General features: G+C 48.9%; 1 protein-coding gene across 2 annotated transcripts in view; it reads left to right on the top strand.

Moving 5' to 3' along the window:
* UBN1 (ubinuclein 1) overlaps positions 1 to 18125 on the top strand; it is a 44692-nt gene that overhangs the window by 601 nt on the left and 25966 nt on the right. For both annotated transcript variants that reach the window (XM_056537121.1, XM_056537122.1), the window contains exons 2-10: positions 3106 to 3536; positions 4788 to 4877; positions 5508 to 5600; positions 6876 to 7010; positions 12292 to 12377; positions 12646 to 13069; positions 13347 to 13417; positions 13729 to 13858; positions 16312 to 16430. In XM_056537121.1, coding sequence (XP_056393096.1) covers positions 3300 to 3536; positions 4788 to 4877; positions 5508 to 5600; positions 6876 to 7010; positions 12292 to 12377; positions 12646 to 13069; positions 13347 to 13417; positions 13729 to 13858; positions 16312 to 16430 — 1385 coding nt within the window. In that variant the 5' untranslated portion in view covers positions 3106 to 3299. The remainder of the gene's footprint in view (positions 1 to 3105; positions 3537 to 4787; positions 4878 to 5507; positions 5601 to 6875; positions 7011 to 12291; positions 12378 to 12645; positions 13070 to 13346; positions 13418 to 13728; positions 13859 to 16311; positions 16431 to 18125) is intronic.

The following is an 18125-nucleotide window of genomic DNA, read 5'->3' as shown; positions in this document are numbered from 1 at the left end:
CCACAACAACGTCACCTACCCGAGTGCTGTATCCCACAGCAACGTCACCTACCCGAGGGCTGTATCCCACAGCAACGTCACCTACCCGAGGGCTGTATCCCATAACAACGTCACCTACCCGAGGGCTGTATCCCACAGCAACGTCACCTACCCGAGGGCTGTATCCCACAGCAACGTCACCTACCCGAGTGCTGTATCTCATAGCAACGTCACCTACCCGAGTGCTGTATCCCACAACAACGTCACCTACCCGAGTGCTGTATCCCACAGCAACGTCACCTACCCGAGTGCTGTATCCCACAGCAACATCACCTACCCGAGTGCTGTATCCCACAACAACGTCACCTACCCGGGTGCTGTATCCCACAGCAACGTCACCTACCCGAGGGCTGTATCCCACAGCAACGTCACCTACCCGGGTGCTGTATCCCACAGCAACGTCACCTACCCGAGGGCTGTATCCCACAGCAACGTCACCTACCCGAGTGCTGTATCCCACAGCAACATCACCTACCCGAGTGCTGTATCCCACAACAACGTCACCTACCCGGGTGCTGTATCCCACAGCAACGTCACCTACCCGAGGGCTGTATCCCACAGCAACGTCACCTACCCGAGGGCTGTATCCCACAGCAACGTCACCTACCCGAGGGCTGTATCCCACAGCAACGTCACCTACCCGAGTGCTGTATCCCACAGCAACGTCACCTACCCGGGTGCTGTATCCCACAGCAACGTCACCTACCCGAGGGCTGTATCCCACAGCAACGTCACCTACCCGAGGGCTGTATCCCACAGCAACGTCACCTACCCGAGGGCTGTATCCCACAGCAACGTCACCTACCCGAGTGCTGTATCCCACAGCAACATCACCTACCCTAGTGCTGTATCCCATAACAACGTCACCTACCCGGGTGCTGTATCCCACAGCAACGTCACCTACCCGAGTGCTGTATCCCACAGCAACGTCACCTACCCGAGGGCTGTATCCCACAGCAACGTCACCTACCCTGGTGCTGTATCCCACAGCAACGTCACCTACTCGAGGGCTGTATCCCATAACAACGTCACCTACCCTGGTGCTGTATCCCATAACAACGTCACCTACCCGAGTGTTGTATCCCACAGCAACGTCACCTACTCGAGTGCTGTATCCCACAGCAACGTCACCTACCCGAGGGCTGTATCCCACAGCAACGTCACCTACCCGAGGGCTGTATCCCACAGCAACGTCACCTACCCGAGTGCTGTATCCCACAGCAACATCACCTACCCTGGTGCTGTATCTCACAGCAACGTCACCTACCCGAGGGCTGAATCCCATAACAACGTCACCTACCCGAGTGCTGAATCCCACAGCAACGTCACCTACCCGAGGGCTGTATCCCATAGCAACGTCACCTACCCTAGTGTTGTATCCCACAGCAACATCACCTACCCGAGGGCTGTATCCCACAGCAACATCACCTACCTGAGTGCTGCATCAAATAGCAACGTCACCTACCCGAGTGGTGCATCCCATAGCAACGTCACCTACCCGAGTGGTGCATCCCATAGCAACGTCACCTACCCGAGTGGTGCATCCCATAGCAACGTCACCTACCCGAGTGGTGCATCCCATAGCAACGTCACCTACCCGAGTGGTGCATCCCATAGCAACGTCACCTACCCGAGTGGTGCATCCCATAGCAACGTCACCTACCCGAGTGGTGCATCCCATAGCAACGTCACCTACCCGAGTGGTGCATCCCATAGCAACGTCACCTACCCGAGTGGTGCATCCCATAGCAACGTCACCTACCCGAGTGGTGCATCCCATAGCAACATCACCTACCCGAGTGCTGTATCCCATAGCAACGTCACCTACCCGAGTGCTGTATCCCATAGCAACGTCACCTACCCGAGTGCTGTATCCAACAGCAACGTCACCTACCCTAGTGCTATCACATGAGTCACCTACCCTAATGCAGTATCCCATAGCAACCTTCACCTACCCTAGTGCTGTATTCTATAGCAACCATCAATGTATTTTTGTGCTCCATGCCATAGCAACCATCAGTAGCTGTCACATCCATTAGTGCTTTATCTTATAGCACCTGTTTCCTACTATAATGCTGTATCCTATCACACTCGTCACTAGGGTTTCATAAAAGATCTATAGAGAGAGACTTTTCCCCCCTATATTATAGTAATGAAACTGAATGTACAACGAAAAGTTGTGTTCAGATTCCTCACTGTTCTCAAAATATCTGCTTGCTGTCAGTGATTATTATTATTAGGGATTGACCGATTATCGGTTTGGCCGATATTATCGGCCGATATTCACGATTTTGGACATTATCGGTATCGGCAGTTACCTTGCTGATAATGCCCCGCCCCCCCAGTCAGAGACAAACGCCATGCCGCCGCTGCCCTACTGCCTCCCCATCCCTGGTTTTATAATGACTTGTTCCCGGGGTCCGCGCTACTTCTGGCTCCAGTGACGTCCTGCGCGCTGCACAGTGACGAGTGACGTCCTCAACGCTACGTCACAGTCAGTGCGCACAGTGACAGCTCAGGATGCCGCCGGAGCCAGAAGTAGCGCGGACCCCAGGAACAGGTAATTATAAAACTGGGGATGGGGGAGGCAATGGGGCGGTGGTGGTTGGACTAGGTAGGACCCCAGGACAGGCAGGGGGAGAGAAGAGGGTGGCGGCTGCAGTCTCTGGCCCCGCAAAAGCCGCTGCAGTTCATTGATTTAAAGTGCCTGCTTTAAATCATTGATCTGCAGGGGCTTCTGCAGGGCCTGGGGGGAAATAGCCGATAACTTATATCGGTATAAGTTATCGGCCTGAAAGGTCACAGATTATCGGTATCGACCCTAAAAAATCGATATTTGTCGATCCCTAATTATTATTATTTTATTATTATTTTTAATATACAAGGGTACAGTGTGATTCTTCCCTCCACCAATAAAAAAGGAGGAGCTGCAGCAGTTGATGTAACAACTCTTTTAATAGAAGGCAGCGCTGCAGTGTAAATCATGGAGATATTAATATATATAATAATGAGATGAGGTTTATACTTCCCAACTCCTAATCTATAGCTGTGATTTCTTCCTTACAGGGTCCGTCCGCAGTGATGCCAGAAGAGCAGAACCTACCGGCCATGTATATCTTCTCGGTCAAAGCCACTGGATAGAGGAGCTGCATAAAGTTTACGGAGTATCGCCCTACTGGTGTCCCCTGTGCCTTCCCTTCTCATTTTAGTTGAATCACAATGGCGGTGATAATCTGAGCTCTTATTCCTGATTTCGGGGGATGACTATGGCTGAACCTCGGAGGGTGCCGATCTCCAGTGCTCCATCCAATGTGTCTATACAGCCGCCTTCTCCTAAGAAGCCGCGCATTAATCACCAGGACGCGGAGATGTCGGTGGCCGCCACCGTCCGCATTGCGCTGACTCTCTTCGAGCCGAATCAGAAGAAGTGCCCTGAGTTCTTCTATCCAGAGTTGTTACGTAATCTGCAAGGAAACCACAAGAAAGCTGCAGAGAAGGTAAGAGAAAGGGACAGACTGTGATTGGTCAGATCTTTCCTCAGCATTTTTTAATCATGGTGCCTCCAGCTGTTTCAAAACTACAACTCCCAGCATGCCCGGACAGCCTTAGGCTGTCCGGGCATGCTGAGAGTCGTAGTTTTGCAACAGCTGGAGGCACTTTATTTGGGAAACACTGGTCTGGGCCCTGTGGTCCTCCCCTCACTGATGAATTAAAGGAGTACTCCGGTGTGTTTTTTTTTTTAACCCTATGTGCCCGGGTTGCCAAGCGAAACAAAACAAACTTTAACTCACCTTCCTACGTTCCCCCGTTGCGCTGATATCAATGTCCCGTTCTCCGGTCCCAGACTTTTTCCGCTTCCTGTAAGTCAAAGAGTCACATGACGCTCAGTGTATCGCCGGCCGCAGCAGTGTCCCCCTGCGGCCGGTGATACGCTGAGCGCCACGTGACTCTTCGACTTACAGGACGCGGAAGAAGTCTGGGACCGGAGAACGGGACATTGATATTAGCGCAACGGGGGAACGTAGAAAGGTGAGTTAAAGTTTGTTTTGTTTCGCTTGGCAACCCAGGCACATAGGGTTAAAAAAAAACACACCGGAGTACTTCTTTTACTAAGCCTGCTGTGACTTGTAGTCCTGCTTTACCTTGTGCCCCCTTCTCTCATACAAGTTGTAGGAATTGCCATATGGCAGTATTTCTCAACCAGGGTGCCCCAAGCTGTTTTACAACTACAACTCCCAGCATGCCCGGTCAGCTTCTGGCTGGAGACACCCTGAATGGGGAAACAATGGATTACTTACCCAAAGCAAAGTTCTGGGCTAGCTGGCGTAGACTTCACGGCCCACCGATGCACAAGAAAGGGGCCAGTGCCTGTTGACCCCCGTAAATTCGCTCCTTAGGCTATGTTCACACAGCATAAAATCTGCGGAATCCCGAACATTTGCATGTTCCAGCGGTGCTAGGACTGCGCGTAAATGCGATGTCTCTATTGAGATTCATTGTCTCTTCAGATGCCGAAATTGTGATTTCAGCGGCAGAAACATCTGCCATGAAAATTCCGCCGTATGTGGGAGTCTGCTGCAGAGAAATTTCTGAGCAGACTAATCCCTCTGAATTCTCAGAAATTCTGCCATTTGAACATGGCCTTAGGGTTTATCTGGGGCTGTACCCCTGGTAATAAAAAAAAAAAAAAAAAAAAAAATATTTATTATTATAGATTTTTTTTTTTTTTGGTCCATTTTGGCTTTCAGGCTCCGAAGACACAGTTTAATCCCTTCAGTCATGAAGAAGCCGAGAGGAAGGAAGTTGAAGCGTTATCAAAGAAGTTTGAAGAGAAATATGTAAGTGTCTGGTGTCACACTCGCTGTTTTGGGGAATGTGCTACTTTAGTTATTTGCTTTGACATTTTCTTACAGCCGTAACTTTTTTTATTTCTACCATTTTTTGCGATACATGCTACCTTTTGATCTTTTATATTCCACGTTTTGAACCAAAATAAGTGATATACAGATATATATATTTTTTTTTACAGCTTTCACCAGGCGCATCGCAGGGTCACCAATTGGGGACAGGGGGAGTCCCTCCCCATGGTCAAAGCTATAGGGTTAATCGTCCCGAGACCAGCGCAATTTTGGTCTCGGCAGTTGCGTTATGATCCAGGCTGTGATTGACAGGTGCTGCCACTGCTGATCTTCTGTAGCGTGTTGCACAGGAGATCAATCGAACGTATGCAAACGTCCAGTTGCACAAACATGTTTAGCAGCCGACAAATGCATACGTTCAATAGCGGGAAAGGGTTAAAGATGCAAAGACACTAGTAGAGACTGACTCTGCCCCGACTTCTGTTGACTCCATTATCTATAATAGACTGTATATTGTGTGTGTGGAGTTGTACATTCTTCATTTCCGGGAGCACGTGGCTATATTGTTCTCTGTTTGGACTACGTCATTAACCTCTACTCCTTTTATAGGGAAAGAAAAGGCGCAGAGACCGCATGCAGGATCTTATTGATATGGGCTATGGCTATGACGAGTCTGACTCCTTCATTGACAACTCAGAAGCAGTAAGTTGTCACCTGCTGAAACCCAGGATGAAATTCTATGATCATTCCCAGCATTGAAGGGTTCTTTTAGTTTATGGCCTTTATCACCTATTATGATGTGACAGTATGGCCACACTAGTAGGATCCCAAGGACTTGTAATGCATCACTGCCTGTGACTGTATTATGATGCTGGACATGTTATGCATGAGATCCCTGTTTGCTGCACAGAATATAGATTCCCCATAAGGTTTAGTGAACACCTGTGCAGTAATTCTGCTATTTCCCTTCCTTGGTCCCTGAACAATTATCTGTATTGGATCCTGTGGGATTTCAGATGCGAGAATTACACAGGAATCTCAATCCGTCTCCAGAGATTTAGAGAGAATTATATCTTAAAAAATAAATCTGTTTAGGTAAATCGAATAGAAAGAAGGGTAGCGTATAAAGTTACTTATAACTCCTAAAAGGTCCACAGATCTGGGGGCTTTGGATCTGAAATCACACCCCTGCTTGTTCAGTTCCTGGTAAAGGCTCGGTCTGGTCATTTGCATTTTTGGGAACATGAACACCAAACAGTAATCTGAGAACCCTACATCGCCCACAATACAATGAATGGTGCAGTCTTTGTTAGGCTGCATTCACACCACGTTTTTTCAATACAGTTCCCGTATACGTTTTCAATATGAAAACCCTATGGAACCGTATTGAAAACCGTATGCATTGACTCACCATTGAAAACCGTATGCCAATCGATGCATCCGGTTGCATCCGTTTTGCATCTTGTATGGTTTTATAAAATTTTTTTTTCCCGTACCCAAAACTGTAGCCTAGCGCGGTTTTTGGTCCGGGTGAAAAACCTTATTAAACCGTATAGGTTTTTTTAAAACATGGGGATCAATGGGAACCGTACAGAACCGTATGTGCATTCGGTTCCATCCAGTTGGCACCATACAGTTTTTGACTTTGCACAGTTTTTTTTTTTCTTGGAATTTCAGTCAAACAAGTGAAACTTTATTCATAATGGAGTGAAAAGTTAAAATGTATAATTTTTTTTTCTTAAACGGATGCAACCAGACATAGTTTTTCAAACAGTATACGGATTAAAATTTGTACACACGTTTTGATACAGTTTAGTCCGGTTTTGAGGAATCAGTTTTTCATCAAAAACCTGATACGGGAACTGTATTGTAAAAACGTGGTGTGAATGCAGCCTTAGATTGCCAGCTCGTTGTGTCAATATATCAGATTTTGGATGCTCATTTCTTCACCTGGTTTTCTCCCCTGTTACCTTTTAGTACGATGAACTTGTTCCAGCCTCCCTGAACACAAAGTATGGAGGATTTTACATAAACTCAGGAACATTGCAGTTCAGACAAGCTTCTGAATCTGAAGATGAATCTGTCAGAGAGAAGAAAAAGAAATCTCCCAAGGTAAAAACCATCATCTGCACCCAAACCTGTCTACTATATAAAGTCCATAAACTTCATGTACAACTTTAATGCATTACCCTCATTTGAAAAAAACGTAGGAGGTGTCTAAGATCTAGATGGCAGTGGCTCTCAGTCCTAAGACCCTCTGCGATTGTGAATTATGAGTGTGCAGCAGTGCTCTTTATTTCCTGTCCTGCCGCTCTCTCCGATTTTCAAAAGTTTTTTTCAAATGGCATGGCCACCTTTTTAACATGTTTCTTTCCAAAGCACTGCAGTGAGTGTGATAATGACTTACAGATACAGCGAGGCTTTTCTGCGGCCCTGTTCTCTGTAATCATGCAGATTTTCCCCCATTCAGTATCTCATCCCTGTATGCAGCCAGACGGCCCCATACATGGCTGCCTATGGAGGAGCATGTGACTATACACATCACTGTGCCTTCTCTATAGTAGTACACTGTGCTCAAACAAGGCGCAAGGAAATAATTTCTTCCCAGCCATTGACTTCTGAACAGTCGTAGAGGCTGGGTCTTCCACCAAGCTCCTTGTAATCCGAGAGTTGCCGGTCCTGCCCCTCACCGTTGACTGACAGCTCTGAATGCTAATAGAGCTGTCAATCATAGGTGATTATAGTAAGCTCAGGGGAAGACACAGCCTCTGACTCTTCAGCCAGCAGCCAGGATGTTAAAGGGGTACTCAGGTGGAGAACTTTTGTTTGTTTATATTTAAAAAATAAACAAAATTTTTTTTAATGAACTGGTGCCAGAAAGTTAGACAGATTTGTAAATTAGTTCTATTAAAAAAATCTTAATCCTTCCAGTACTTTTTAGCAGCTGTTTGCTACAAAGGAATTTTTTTTTTTTTAGTTCTTTTTTTGTTTTGTCTACAGTGCTCTCGGCTGACACCTGATGCCCGTATCAGGAACTGTCCAGAGCAGGAGAAAAAGGAGATTTTTTTTCTACTCACCGTAAAATCTCTCTCGTAGCCTTCATTGGGGGACACCGAACTGATGGGTATATGCTCTTGCCACTAGGAGGTGCTGACGCTAGGAAAAAGAAAAGTCTGCTCCTCCCTGGCAGGATATACCCGCCCACCTGCAGTGAGGTAACCAGTTTTGTCACAAAGCAGTAGGAGAAGCCAACGAGGAATTATGTCCAAAGGACCCTAGAAAGAAATCCCGGAGAACCCAAGAAACAGAACGAAGAAGAAATGGGTGGGTGCGGTGTCCCCCAATGAAGGCTACGAGAGAGAGATTTTACGGTGAGTAGAAAAAAAAATCTCCTTTTCTCGGTCGCTCTTCATTGGGGGACACCAAACTGATGGGACGTACCAAAGCAGTCCCCTAGGGTGGGAAAAAACAATCACCAGCGAAAAGGAGACAGCCCCATACTGAACTCACATGTCCACAAGGCCAGCGGACGAGCCCCCAGGTCGGAGACACCCCAGGCCCAGAAAGTGAGCCCCGGAAGATCTCCCGTCCAAGGAGATGGACCAGGACGCAAAGGGAAAGTCCGTCCTCTGTAGAGACCCAAGGCACCCGGGTCATAGAGAGAGACAAGAAAACACAGGAAAAAGGGAACAGATGTCCGCAAAAAAACTCCTGGCGAAAAAACTGCCAGAAGGAAGTGAAGGAGCACAGAACAGAAATACCACCCCGACGAACGGATCGCGGAGGAGTCGGGGGCCGGGCCGCTACAAATGTTCAAGACATGGACCATCGCCAAGGCTCAAGGAATCGGAAAGCCGCCTGCAAAGAAGGCACACCGCAGCATCGAAGGACAGAGTCCTAAACAAGGGGACCAACAGTGATAGATCACAATCGTCCAGGTAGACCAGAGCCGCCTTAAAAACATCCCGACAGAACGGGAATGGAGAGAGAACCAAGGAGGACCCAGCTTGGACTCCCAGGGTCTGGGCATAGGAAGTACTCCTCCAGAAGACTATGGTGTCAATGCAGTACGACCGACACAGACCAAAAGGAAAAGGACACGCCCCTACTAGGGAGAGCCCTAGGCTGTGAAAGTGGACAGAAGCACACAAGCATAGATAGGAAAACACTGTGGAATGTACTTCAGCAAAAACAAAATAGTCCCCCCCCCCCCCCCCCCAAAGGAGGGAAAAACAAGGGTGGTCGGACGACAACTCAAAACAGAACCACGACAAGCACCCTGATCCGAGAAGCAGGGAAAAGCAAAGACTGGGTGAAAGAAGCCCCCAGGCTCCAGCGGCAACCCTCGCCGCATGGAGGAGCCACCTTGCGACCCAAGAGGGATCAGAACCCCGCCCACTGAAAATGGGCAACAAATACAAGACGTGCTGAGAGCCAGTCCAGACAGTGACCAGGAGGCACCTGAGTCACTCCGAACAGGGACCCCGGAAGGAACACCCGGAAGAACATGGGCTGAACCGACATGCGCTCCCGCAGGCCCCATGTCAGAGCAAAGGTGCACAACCGCCTCGAAACCGCTGGAACGATTAGAACACCAAGCAGACACAGTCTAGCCACGTGGCAAGGAGACCGTGGCCACGTCGGGTCCCGCACACGGAAACACAGTGGAGAGAGACATACCAGCCTTTAGACAGTGTAGCAGGCATGCAGAGAGGGACCTGGCCAAGCAGGTAACCCCCTAAACCAGTATGTAGTGCATTGTACAAGACACCTGAGGCAACTCGGAGCGACTCACATGTAAACCACTATGGCAGTGGTGAACTATCGTCCACGGGGTGACAATGCCTGATAGATGACCCGAAGGTGGAAAGGCGGGGAGGCCAAGAAACCCCGCCCCCTGAGAGAGAGATGGAACCAGAGGGGCCATGGAAAGCATCCCTGACATCCAGTAGAGCGTCCATGAGACACGCTGGGACAGGGCCAGAATACCACACCAAACAGTGGGGAAAGGGAACTCCAGCCGCAAAAACAACTGCCGTGTGACAGCCGGCAGAAGAAGAAATGCAGACAACTGTCTGGATTACCGGCAAGGGTCCCTAGGGGACAGCGAGTGATTCCATCTGAAACCCCGTACAGTAGTGAGGTACCGGAAGTCCAGTCATAGATACATCAGCCGTGAATTGCGTGACAGGCAATGTAGGAAACCATGCAGACTACTGTCTGGCTTACTGGAATGGGTCCGTAGGAGACAGCAAGCCTTAGAGTCCTTAAGGCACATCAGGGCAGTTCTCCACATACCGCACCCAGCAGAGGGGTATCGGAACTGCAGGCACAGATACATCAGCCGTAAAACAGGTGACAGATGGCAAAGGAAACCATGCAGACCACTGTCTGGCTTACTGGTATGGGTCCTGAAGACACATCGGGTCAATTCTCCATATACCCCACCCAGCAGTGGGGTATCGGAACTGCAGCCACAGACACAACCACCGTGAGTCGTGGGACAAGGCAGAGGAAACCATGCAGACCACTGTCTGGCTTACTGGTATAGGTCCGGAGCAGAATCATCGGACACCTTGCACATTAGTGAGGTACTGGAACTCTAAACGCGGATACCACGATCGAGTGATGTGGGACGGGTGGATGCCAGGTGGCAGAGGAAACCATGCAGACCACTGTCTGGCTTACTGGTATAGGTCCGGAGCAGAATCATCGGACACCTCGCACATTAGTGAGGTACTGGATCTCTAAACGCGGATACCACGATCGAGTGATGTGGGACGGGTGGATGCCAGGTGGCAGAGGAAACCATGCAGACCACTGTCTGGCTTACTGGTATAGGTCCGGAGCAGAATCATCGGACACCTCGCACATTAGTGAGGTACTGGATCTCTAAACGCGGATACCACGATCGAGTGATGTGGGATGGGTGGATGCCAGGTGGCAGAGGAAACCATGCAGACCACTGTCTGACTGACTCGTATGGTTCCCTTGTAGAGGAAGGTTCTGCCTTCGGACACCTCGCACCAGAAGAGAGGTAACGGAGCGCCAGCCGATAAGGTGGCGGCTGGGAGATGAGAGACAGGCGAGGCGACTATTTGGCACGGAGATACAAGGTTGTAAACCCTGTCCACACAATTCCACACAATTCCTTCACCTCACACCGCCTTAGACAGATGAGATCAGGCACGGGGAGAAGGAAGGCGGAGCCCTGTGCCGCCTGACCCCCACACCCAGCGCGCAGTAGCCACAATCCCCCCACACCCGCTTGAGGGAGCCGCTGCAAAGGGCCGGCGGCTGCCCTCAGAGTATGGAGAAACAAAGCCCCCACACCTAAGGGCCCCATATAAAGGACCCATATAAAGTCCCCTGCTGATAGAGGAGAGGTGGGGGAAGATGAGCAGTCATAATCCCCTCACACCCGCTGGAGGGAGCCGCTGCAAGGTGCCGGCTGCTTCCCTCAGAATACAGAAAAAACACAGCCCCCACACATAAAGACCCCAATAAAGGACCAAGTCCCCTTTTTAGAGGAGAGGAGGGGGGGGGGGGGGAGTACGTACTCACCTGCAGACACCAGTTTCTTATACTCCTCCTCAGGCGTCTTCAACCAGCTTATAGCCACGCTGCATCATACAAGGCTACAGATAGCGGTGCGAGCAGGGGCAGTGGGGGACCCGGACCCAGGGTGCAACCTTCAGGCGCTGGCCGTTGGCGGGAAGGGGTTGGCGGTGCATCCATCAATGTCCCGTGCCCCTTAGCTGCATATTAAGGAAACAGGCAGCGCCATGCTCCTGTTGCACCACCTGAAAAGGGAAATAAAAAGGAGTAAAGAAATCTAACTAAACAGCCCTTACTAAAAAAAAATAAAAAAAGACCAGGTCTGGAGAGAACCAGACCTGTGTGTCTACCTCCTAGCTGACACTAGATAAAACTGGTTACCTCACTGCAGGAGGGCGGGTATATCCTGCCAGGGAGGAGCCGACTTTTCTTTTTCCTAGTGTCAGCGCCTCCTAGTGGCAAGAGCATATACCCATCAGTTCGGTGTCCCCCCAATGAAGAGCGACCGAGAAATCCCCATAGCAAACCTATGCTGCTCTGGACAGTTCCTGACATGGACAGAGGTGTCAGCAGAGAGCACTGTGGTCAACACAAAAAAAGAAATTCAAAAAGTAAAGAATTTCCTCTGTAGCATACAGCTGCTAAAAAGTACAAAAAGGAATAACATTTTTTTTAATAGAAATAATTTACAAATCTGTTTAACTTTCTGGAGCCAGTACGTTTTCCACCAGAGTACCCCTTTAAAAAGGCATTTTCTTGGTCTCCCTATCGTAGCACAGTTTCTAATTCTTGAAATAAGCTAACACGTAACAGATTATGTTCTTCCTCTTGCCAGAAAATCAAGGAGCGAGGAGACAAAGTGAAGAAAAGAAAAAAAAACGAAGACAAAAAGAGCAAGAAAAGCAAATACTCTAAATCTGGGTAAGATGTGCGACGGTAATACCATAATGGCGGCATGGAGATACCAGCAAGTTATGAACAGAAATACCACCACAATCCCTGCAGAAAAGTAACCTCAAAATATAAACCTGTGTTTCCCAACCAGGGTGCCTCCAGCCGTTGCAAAACTACAACTCCCAGCATGCCCGGACAGCCAAAGGCTGTCCGGGCATGCTGGGAGTTGTAGTTTTGCAACAGCTGCAGGCGCCCTGGTTGGAAATCACTGATATAAACAGTTTCTTCTTTGTAGTTTCACAGCTCTGAATGGCACCAAAGACAAGATGAAGAAGAGGATGCTGGTCAATCTACACGAGATGTTGGCAAAGTTCGAAAAGGATAAGAAAACTTTTGAGAAATGGACGACTTCCATAGCTGCCACTACAACCACTGCTCCTAAAATGTCTTCATCCACCCCAACTGCACCAGTCCTACCCCCGCCACCCCCACGAGAGGCCGAGCCAGCGCCAGATCCCTTACTGACCGCCACTGTGTCAGAAAGTGAACTGGTCCAAGCTGTCAACGCCATGGAGTCCTTGACTGGAAAGGAACTGGATAAACTGGACGTCCCTCCTGAGAAAACTGGGGTAACTGTTAAGGAGGAGTTTAAGAAGCCGCCATCCGTCCCAGAGGGTCTACCACCTTCATTAGAAAAGAAAATAAAGGAGTTTGCAAAGGTACATCCCATCCTACTACACTGAGATCAATATGGCTGCCACCTCCATTATTATTACTAATGATTACGTGATGTTGCACATTAGGGTTAAAACATCTGTAAATTAATCGTAATTTTATTCCATAATTTATATTTACGGTCAATCCTATTATTGTAGAAGTAGGATATGGTATATTTATTTTATTACCATATTGTTATTATATTGTTGTTGTTGTTGTTGTTGTTTTTATATATTTTATGCATAATTAGTTGTTGTTCATTCTCATCTCATATTTCAGTGGGTACAGACGCCTGATGGAGACAAGAAAGTAAAACTATATTCCCCACAAATGAATGCTGCTCTTTTAGAGTAAGTATTGTGGGGTATTGCAGACCACCAATCAGTTTTTTGTATATGATATATATCACTGGGAAAGACACCGTTCTTCCTGCACCTCCTATTTCAGTATTAATATTAGATCTGTAATAAGCTGTGAGATTCAACCATTGTTGATGTTACAATGGCTGCCAGGGAGAGCAGGCGATGATTGGCTGGAGGTGGAACCCTTCTGCCTGTACACATGACCTCTCACCTTCCTCCTCCTGTTAGTTATGCATTTGTAAGATCTATTCAGCCCCCACCTGTTACTTATTTTGCCTGTTTTTTTTTTTTTTTGTAAGCCTTTACCTTCTGTGTCGGGACCTGAGTTCTAGCTTGCGCTCCTCTGTGTTCAGCCATCTCTCCTCCATCCTCCCCTGCAGTAAGGAAGCTCTGGTGAAGTGGGCCAACCGCCTCTACTTGGTGAAACAGGTGAGTGCGTCCATCACTGGACACTGTCTGTGGGACAGGACATCACTGGACGCTGTCTGTAGGACAGGACATCACTGGGCACTGTCTGTGGGACAGGACATCACTGGGCACTGTCTGTGGGACAGGACATCACTGGGCACTGTCTGTAGGACAGGACATCACTGGACGCTGTCTGTAGGACAGGACATCACTGGGCACTGTCTGTAGGACAGGACATCACTGGGCACTGTCTGTAGGACAGGACATCACTGGGCACTGTCTGTAGGACAGGACATCACTGGGCACAGTCTGTAGGACAGGACATCACTGGACAGGACATCACTGGACACTGTCTGTAGGACAGGACATCACTGGGCACAGTCTGTAGGACAGGACATCACTGGGCACAGTCTGTAGGACAGGACATCACTGGGCACAGTCTGTAGGACGGGACATCACTGGACAGGACATCACTGGACACTGTCTGTAGGACAGGACATCACTGGGCACAGTCTGTAGGACAGGACATCACTGGGCACAGTCTGTAGGACGGGACATCACTGGACAGGACATCACTGGACACTGTCTGTAGGACAGGACATCACTGGGCACAGTCTGTAGGACGGGACATCACTGGACAGGACATCACTGGACACTGTCTGTAGGACAGGACATCACTGGACACTGTCTGTAGGACAGGACATCACTGGACACTGTCTGTAGGACAGGACATCACTGGGCACTGTCTGTAGGACAGGACATCACTGGGCACTGTCTGTAGGACGGGACATCACTGGGCACTGTCTGTAGGACGGGACATCACTGGGCACTGTCTGTAGGACAGGACATCACTGGGCACTGTCTGTAGGACAGGACATCACTGGGCACTGTCTGTAGGACAGGACATCACTGGGCACTGTCTGTAGGACAGGACATCACTGGGCACTGTCTGTAGGACAGGACATCACTGGGCACTGTCTGTAGGACAGGACATCACTGGGCACTGTCTGTAGGACAGGACATCACTGGGCACTGTCTGTAGGACAGGACATCACTGGGCACTGTCTGTAGGACAGGACATCACTGGGCACTGTCTGTAGGACAGGACATCACTGGGCACTGTCTGTGGGACAGGACATCACTGGGCACTGTCTGTGGGACAGGACATCACTGGGCGCTGCCTGTGGGACAGGACATCACTGGGCGCTGCCTGTGGGACAGGACATCACTGGGCGCTGTCTGTGGGACAGGACATCACTGGGCGCTGTCTGTGGGACAGGACATCACTGGACACTGTCTGTGGGACAGGACATCACTGGACACTGTCTGTAGGACAGGACATCACTGGACACTGTCTGTAGGACAGGACATCACTGGACACTGTCTGTAGGACAGGACATCACTGGGCACAGTCTGTAGGACAGGACATCACTGGGCACAGTCTGTAGGACGGGACATCACTGGGCACAGTCTGTAGGACGGGACATCACTGGACAGGACATCACTGGACACTGTCTGTAGGACAGGACATCACTGGGCACTGTCTGTAGGACAGGACATCACTGGGCACAGTCTGTAGGACGGGACATCACTGGACAGGACATCACTGGACACTGTCTGTAGGACAGGACATCACTGGGCACTGTCTGTAGGACAGGACATCACTGGGCACTGTCTGTAGGACAGGACATCACTGGGCACTGTCTGTAGGACAGGACATCACTGGGCACTGTCTGTAGGACAGGACATCACTGGGCACTGTCTGTAGGACAGGACATCACTGGGCACTGTCTGTAGGACAGGACATCACTGGGCGCTGTCTGTGGGACAGGACATCACTGGGCGCTGTCTGTGGGACAGGACATCACTGGGCGCTGTCTGTGGGACAGGACATCACTGGGCGCTGTCTGTGGGACAGGACATCACTGGGCGCTGTCTGTGGGACAGGACATCACTGGGCGCTGTCTGTGGGACAGGACATCACTGGGCGCTGTCTGTGGGACAGGACATCACTGGGCGCTGTCTGTGGGACAGGACATCACTGGGCGCTGTCTGTGGGACAGGACATCACTGGGCGCTGTCTGTGGGACAGGACATCACTGGGCGCTGTCTGTGGGACAGGACATCACTGGGCACTGTCTCACAGCAGCGCACTCAGTCACTTAAATACGATAGGGCTGATCACATCACACATAATAAAGGCTGCTGAGCAGAAAAATAAATACTGCATGTCTGGTATTTTCCTCTGCTTAACTTCCCTACAATAACAGACACCCAACGGACCCTCTTGCAGATGTCCTTTAAAGTCACACAAAAAAAAGAAAAAAGGAGACATTAACGGCCGTTCTCAATGGGGAGCAGCGGCAGTGTATAAGGGGCCTAAAACAGTGCTATGGCCCATTAATTCTCTGTGACAGTGAAGTTCCCAGAGGTCACATATTCTAGCAAAATGACCTCTCTCCTTTTCTCTGCAGGGCGAACAATTGCGGGAGCCATTACGAAAGCTCAAAGAAGCAGTGGGGAAAGCCATGCCAGAACAGATCGTCAAGTATCATGCAGAATTAAAGGTGTACAACCAAGCCAAATATGCTAAGTAAGAGAGTACATTTTATTACCACACAGACCAAATTTTTAAAAAAGGGGGGAAACACCCAATTTCAGGTGATGTAGCCTAATGTTTTCCAAACAGTGTGCCTCCAGACTTTGGCTGTCCAGGCATGCTGGGAGTTGTAGTCTTGCAACAGCTGGAGGCATCCTGGTTGGTAAACACCGCTGTAGCTGTATTGTCTTACAGCAGTTAGGCTAGGTTCACATGGCCATTCTCTCTCGTCCTGATATTCTCCCGTTTATTGCTGCTAAACGGACCATACGGATGCAAACTGATGCCATTTGTCTGTTATTTAAACGGACTATTCAAAACAAAAAAAGGACACGTGGCATCCTGTTGCTTCAGTTTGCATGAGTTTGTATCCGCTTTATCCTTTATTATCCGTTTGTGGCAGTTTTATTTTTTTTGCTCACCCCTTTCCGAAGCATGCTCAGAAGTAATAACTGATCAAAAATGGATTGGAAAAAACTGATGCAAACGGATTACATTAAAGGGGTATTCCAGGCAAAAACTTTTTTTTATATATCAACTGGCTCCGGAAAGTTAAACAGATTTGTAAATTACTTCTATTAAAAAATCTTAATCCTTCCAATAGTTATTAGCTTCTGAAGTTTTCTGTCTAACTGCTCAATGATGATGTCACGTCCCGGGAGCTGTGCATGATGGGAGAATATCCCCATAGGAACTGCACAGCTCCCGGGGTGAGTCATCAGAAAGCAGTTAGATAGAAAACAGCAACTCCACTTCAGAAGCTAATAACTATTGGAAGGATTAAGATTTTTTTAATAGAAGTAATTTACAAATCTGTTTAACTTTCTGAAGCCAGTTGATAAATAAAAAAAAAGTTTTGGCCTGGAATACCCCTTTAGGGTGCGTTCCCACAGGGCGTATACGCAGCGTATTTGACGCTGCGCAAAATGTATGTCAGCAGCGGGAAATACGCTGCGTATCCCTTGCTCACTATACACACAGGGCTTTCTGGCGGCAGCCCTATGTGTGTAGTGAGTTTTGGAGGCGGGGCCGCGCGTCACAGATACGCCGGCACGCGGCCCCGCCTCCAAAACTCACTACACACATAGGGCTGCCGCCGGAAAGCCCTGTGTGTATAGTGAGCAAGGGATACGCAGCGTATTTCCCGCTGCTGACATACATTTTGCGCAGCGTCAAATACGCTGCGTATACGCCCTGTGGGAACGCACCCTTAAAGGCTCAGAGCGTCATCCGTTTTCCATAGACTTCAATGTAAAATTTATGATATCCATTTCTTTTCCTGTATTTTTGACGAGGGGGGGGGGAAAGCTTCATGTACCGTCCTTTTTTTTTTTTTCCCTGTAAAAGAAAACAGAATAGAAACAAAACTGATGCTAAAAGATGACAAAGGATTGTAAAACAATACTATTTCCATTTACAACCGTTTGCAAAAGGCCTGAATGGATTTAATAATGGGCATTAGAGATGAGCGAACTTAAAGTAAATTCGATTCGTCACAAACTTCTCGGCTCGGCAGTTGATGACTTTTCCTGCATAAATTAGTTCAGCTTTCAGGTGCTCCCGTGGGCTGGAAAAGGTGGATACAGTCCTAACAGACTCTTTCCTAGGACTGTATCCACTTTTTCCAGCCAACCGGAGCACCTGAAGGCTGAACTAATTTACGCAGGATAAGTTATCAACTGCCGAGCC

Source organism: Hyla sarda, chromosome 8 (genome assembly GCF_029499605.1).
Source record: "Hyla sarda isolate aHylSar1 chromosome 8, aHylSar1.hap1, whole genome shotgun sequence".
Classification (NCBI taxonomy): domain Eukaryota; kingdom Metazoa; phylum Chordata; class Amphibia; order Anura; family Hylidae; genus Hyla; species Hyla sarda.
This window is presented reverse-complemented; position numbering and strand designations above follow the sequence as displayed.